The sequence below is a fragment of the Hylobates moloch genome, unplaced genomic scaffold (genome assembly GCF_009828535.3).
Source record: "Hylobates moloch isolate HMO894 unplaced genomic scaffold, HMol_V3 SCAFFOLD_19, whole genome shotgun sequence".
Classification (NCBI taxonomy): Eukaryota; Metazoa; Chordata; class Mammalia; order Primates; family Hylobatidae; genus Hylobates; species Hylobates moloch.
In genome coordinates, this window is record NW_026652294.1 from 36169485 (window position 1) to 36175389 (window position 5905).

General features: G+C 42.6%; 1 protein-coding gene across 1 annotated transcript in view; it reads left to right on the forward strand.

Annotated features, from left to right (window-relative positions):
- Positions 1-3453, forward strand: part of ZFP3 (ZFP3 zinc finger protein) — an 18134-nt gene extending 14681 nt beyond the window's left edge. The window contains exon 2 of the mRNA XM_032138980.2: positions 1848-3453. Coding sequence (XP_031994871.1) covers positions 1856-3364 — 1509 coding nt within the window. The 5' untranslated portion in view covers positions 1848-1855 and the 3' untranslated portion in view covers positions 3365-3453. The remainder of the gene's footprint in view (positions 1-1847) is intronic.
- Positions 3454-5905: the final 2452 nt, after the last annotated feature.

Genomic DNA, 5905 nt, shown 5'->3' on the forward strand with positions numbered 1-5905 from the left:
GGTACTCTTCCCCCCACCCACCCCCGCCCAAGAAACAAGTGTCTTGTTCTACTGCCCAGGCTGGAGTACAGTGGCATAATCACGGCTCATTGCAGCCTTGACCCCCTGGGCTCAAGTGACCCTCCTACCTCAGCCTCCCCAGTAGCTGAGACTACAGAGATGCCACTGTCCCTGGCCAATTTTTAAAAAATTTTAGTTGAGACAAGATCTCCCTATGTTATCCAGGCTGGTCTTGAACTCCTGAGCTCAAGCAATCTTCCCACTTCTGCCTCCCAAAGTACTGGAATTACAGGCGTGAGCCACCACACCCTGCCAAAAATGTACTCTTTAAGTAATCTATGAAGGTATTAAGAAAATACTATAAGAGAGCTGATTACAAAATTAATATGTAATGATCAACAGCATTGCTATATATAAAAGTAATAGCCAGTTACAAAATGTAAGAAAATCTCATTAAATGAAAAGAGGTACAGAGACATGATGAACATAAAAACAACATCAGCATAAGTTTGGACTACAAATTTATACTAACGTTTACTTGGCAAGATATGAGAATAGACAGGAAAGTTCTGAAAAAGAAAACTCAGATAACTTTCTCTAGCATATGTTAAAAATGTTAATAAAGCTAACAGGTTGAACTGTTTGATATTAGAGAAGACACAGATCAGTGGAACTAAATAGAATCCAGAAGTTGGCCCAAATGTAGATGGATATTTAGACTATGGCATAGGTGGCATTTTAAATCAGTAGGGGAAAGAATTATTCAGTAAATGGTATTGACACAATTCACTAGCCATTTGGAGAAGTTTAAAGCCAGTGGCTCCAAATGTCAGGGAGCCAAAGGTGGTACTTCTGTGCTAGTTACAGCTAAGACACATTAATCTTTTGAAGAGGTAAGCCCTCTATGTCCCCTCTCCTGCTCTATAGAGCTGATGAGTACCAGAGAACAGGACTAAGAATAGTCCTCTTGTTACTCATTTTGCAGTTACTTCCCGGTACACCCAAAAGTTATTTCTATTAACTTGTCCTTTTTTTTTTCTTTTTTGAGACAGGGTCTCACTCTGTCACCCAGCCTGGAGTGCAGTGGTGCAGTCTCAACTTACTGCAACCTCCACCTCCCTGGTTCAAGCAACTGTCCTGCCTCAGCCCCCCAAGAAGCTGGGACTACAGGTGTACGCCACCACGCCCAGCTAATTTTTGTATTTTTAGTAGACAGGGTTTCGCCATGTTGCCCAGGTTGGTCTTGAACTCCTGAGCTCAAGTGATCTGCCCGCCTCGGCCTCCCAAAGTGCTGGGATTACAGGTGTGAACCACCATGTCATTTCTGTCCCTTCTTTCAATATTTATCATATACCTATCTATTAATATGGCCACCATTTTCCCTAGATGTTTTCTTTAATCACCTTCAGGTTCTAACCCAACTCACCGTTAATATTAATGGAATTTTTTTTATCAGCATCTCTTTACCATCCATTTCCTACTTCTCTCTCGAAATCTTTTCTCACTCCTGTCAGCATCCACTGTTTAGCATGTCCACCATAATCCTAAATCTCTGTCTTTGGCAGCATCCTGTCATTTCGCCAGATACCAAGACTGTTTCTGTTTTGTTTTTTGTTTTGAGAGGGTCTCGCCCTGTCACCCAGGCTGAAGTGCAGTGGCACATTTCAGCTCACTGCAGCCTTGACTTCCCCAGGCTCAAGCAATCCTCCTGCCTCAGCTGCCCTCCTTCCCTGACCAAGACTGTTTTTGAGTGCTATGAGAACTACATCAAAGCTCTGTACTCCTCTAGTGTTAGCTTCATTTAAATATGATACGGTCCCTTCACATACTTACCTCTCTCATTTCAGATTGTGAGATGGGGACTGAGAACAAGGAGGTGATTCCCAAGGAAGAAATTTCTGAAGAATCTGAGCCACATGGGTCATTATTAGAAAAATTTCCAAAAGTGGTTTACCAAGGTCATGAGTTTGGAGCAGGATGTGAAGAAGACATGTTGGAGGGACATTCGAGAGAGTCCATGGAAGAGGTTATAGAGCAGATGTCTCCTCAGGAGAGAGACTTTCCATCAGGGTTGATGATCTTTAAGAAATCACCCTCAAGTGAGAAGGACCAGGAGAATAATGAGAGTGAGAGAGGCTGCAGTCCCAGCCCAAATCTGGTTACACATCAGGGAGATACAACAGAGGGAGTTAGTGCATTTGCTACCTCTGGCCACAACTTCATAGAGATTTTAGAATCTAACAAAATACAGAGAAGTTCTGTGGGAGAAAAGCCTCATACATGTAAAGAATGTGGGAAAGCCTTTAATCAGAACTCACATCTCATCCAGCACATGAGAGTTCATAGTGGAGAAAAACCCTTTGAATGTAAAGAATGTGGAAAGACATTTGGAACTAATTCAAGCCTTCGACGGCACCTGAGAATTCATGCTGGAGAAAAACCCTTTGCTTGTAATGAATGTGGAAAGGCCTTCATTCAGAGTTCACATCTTATTCACCATCATAGAATTCATACTGGAGAGAGACCCTATAAATGTGAAGAATGTGGTAAAGCCTTCAGTCAAAATTCAGCCCTTATTCTACACCAGAGAATCCATACTGGAGAGAAACCGTATGAATGTAATGAATGTGGGAAGACCTTTAGGGTTAGTTCACAGCTTATTCAGCATCAGAGAATTCATACTGAAGAAAGATACCATGAATGCAATGAGTGTGGCAAAGCCTTCAAGCATAGCTCAGGCCTTATTAGACACCAGAAAATTCATACTGGAGAAAAACCATATCTGTGTAATGAATGTGGGAAGGGCTTTGGTCAGAGTTCTGAGCTTATCCGGCATCAGAGAATTCATACAGGGGACAAACCCTATGAATGTAATGAATGTGGGAAAACTTTTGGCCAGAACTCCGAGATTATTAGACATATTAGAATTCATACTGGTGAGAAGCCCTATGTATGTAAGGAATGTGGGAAAGCCTTCAGGGGGAACTCAGAACTTCTTAGACATGAGAGAATTCACACTGGAGAGAAACCCTATGAATGCTTTGAGTGTGGAAAGGCTTTCAGACGGACCTCTCACCTTATTGTCCACCAGAGAATTCATACTGGAGAGAAACCCCATCAATGTAATGAGTGTGCAAGGACCTTTTGGGATAATGCTGAGCTGCTTCTCCACCAGAAAATTCATATTGGAGAGAAACCTTATGAATGTAGCGAGTGTGAGAAAACATTTAGCCAGCATTCCCAACTTATCATACATCAGAGAATTCACACTGGAGAGAAGCCTTATGAGTGCCAAGAATGTCAGAAGACTTTTAGTCGGAGCTCTCACCTCCTCCGACATCAAAGTGTTCACTGTATGGAGTAATCTGCAAAATAGGAAAGCCTTTAGTGGAAAAGCTAAAGTCCAACTTATTCATTTGTTCATAATATGGGCCCCAAGTATTCAAATCAAATGAATGGACAGAACCTCCTCTGTCCTCCCACTGATTTTAAACAGTTGGTTGAAGAAGATGAGGCACTTTTTTTTTTTAAGCGTTGGGGTCTTGCTCTGTTGCCCAGGATGGGATGCAGTGGCACAGTCGTAACTCACTGCTTCCTTGAACTCCTGGGCTCAAACAGTCCTCCTGCCTCAGCCTTCCAAGTAGCTAGGACTGCAGGCACTAATGAGGCACTTTTATGAATTATTCATTGAGAGGTTTCAGTGTACTAAGTTAAATCATAAAAGCTATTTCAGGCCTTAATTTCCCCTCTGTCCTTCTTCCTTCCTCTTCTCCTCCCCCAGTGGATCACATAACAAACATTAAGGGTCTGTACCAGCCATCTTTCCTAAATTACTCTTCAGCAAAATTGTGGGAACAGGATTCCACCACCTCCTAAGAATGACAGAGTTGACTCATTGAATGTTACCCCCTGAAATATTAGAAAGTCATAACTTAGAAGATACACCTCATTCTCCTGTCCACTGTTTAGCATTGGAATAATTTAGTAAGCTTTTATTAGCTTCAAAGTCGTCCAGCCCTGCTATCAAGTTACTTTAGAAGATGGCAGCATTAATGAAGAAGCAGGGTCATTTCACATCTGTTAGGCTTCCTTATTCATCTGAAGAGGCTGCCATGATGGAGGAACTGACAGGCAATTTACAACAGGATTATAAGTGAAGGCCTTAGAATCCAGAGGGGCCGATTAGGCAACACCAGGGGATAAACAATTGAGGTCACACTGCTCGGCATGGGCAGAAGCAGCTCTTCAGGAGCTGTCCACACTTCAGGGTTGCTCAGACTGACTGCTCCTAAGAATTCTGCTGCATAAATTTTTAGCCCCATCTCCTGCCACTGCTGACAGATGTCGTGACAGGAAGTAGCAGAGAGGACTGTGGCTTCACCTCCTCCAGGCACCTGGCTACAGTGATGAGCCAGTTCACCTGATGACAAACCAGGGTCTGGCCTTGCCAAAGCACTTAAGTTCTCATGACCTGGACCCCACTGGAGGCCCTGGCTAAGTCAGGATGTCATAGCCTCTTCTTGGTTTTACCCCTTGGCCTTGAAATTCTTTTTTCTTAAATAACTTTAAAAGAATAGAGATAAGGTCTTGTTATGTTGCCCAGGATGGTCTTGAACGCCTGGGCTCCAGCGATCTTTTTGCCTCAGCTTTCCAAAGTATTGAGATTACAGGTGTAGAAGCTCCAGTGGCGCAATCGGTTAGCGCGCGGTACTTATATGAGATTACAGGTGTGAGCTACCATGCCCAGCCTTGAAATTCTTTCTTCACAGTCTCTGCATGTTTTTTGTGTTCTATATTTATTTCTTCTTTAAGGAAACACAGCCTACATTTTTCATGTGTCCATGTTTCTGAGGCAGTGGGTGTTAGTGGGAATTGCACTAATGGGGGTCCAGCAGGCCTGGGGTCTGGTCTTAGTGCTAGACCTTGAATAAGGCACTTCACCTGCTGGTCTCCAATTTTCTCATCTGTAAAATGAAAGAGTTGAACTAAATGATCTCAAAAGTTTCAACCAGCCCAGTAATTCCTTAATTCTTTAAAAATTTAACTTTATATAACTTTATTGTTCTTTAACCTCGTCTTTGTTACACTAATATTAGTCACTAATATTTATTGAGTGTTTACTACCTGACAGGCACAGTGCCAGTTTACATTTTAATTTTCACATCATTTCTATGATGTGGGTACTCATTTTTTTAAAGCTTTATGAAGGCATAATTTACATACTATAAAATTCACCTGTTTTAAGTGTTCAGTTGAATGATTTTTAATTTGCATAGTGGTGCAACCATCAGTGATCAGTGAGGTGGGTATTCTTTTTTTTTCTTTTTTTTTTTTTTTGAGACGGAGTCTCTCTCTGTCGCCGAGGCTGGAGTGCAGTGGCGCAATCTCGGCTCACTGCAAGCTCCGCCTCCCGGGTTCACGCTATTCTCCTGCCTCAGCCTCTCCAAGTAGCTGGGACTACAGGCGCCCACCACCACGCCCGGCTAATTTTTTTGTATTTTTAGTAGAGACAGGGTTTCACCATGGTCTCGATCTCCTGACCTCGTGATCCACCCGCCTCGGCCTCCCAAAGTGCTGGGATTACAAGCGTGAGCCACCGCGCCCGGCCGAGGTGGGTATTCTTACCCCAATTTAAAAGATAAGAAGGGGCAGTGTTAAGTAATTGACCCATGATTACACAGCTAGTAAGAGCGACAGCCAAGACTCCAAAACTGGTTGATGCTCTTAACCACTGTGCTGTGCTGCAGGTAGGCAGATTCATTACTGCTTTATCTGAAATCCTTTGCACATTTTCTATTACTAATTTCTATGTAGATTTGAATATAATGAATTTAAATCATGTCCTTGGTAACAGAACTGATCACAGCCAAAAAAAATTCACCAAATGGGTTTATTCTGTACTCCA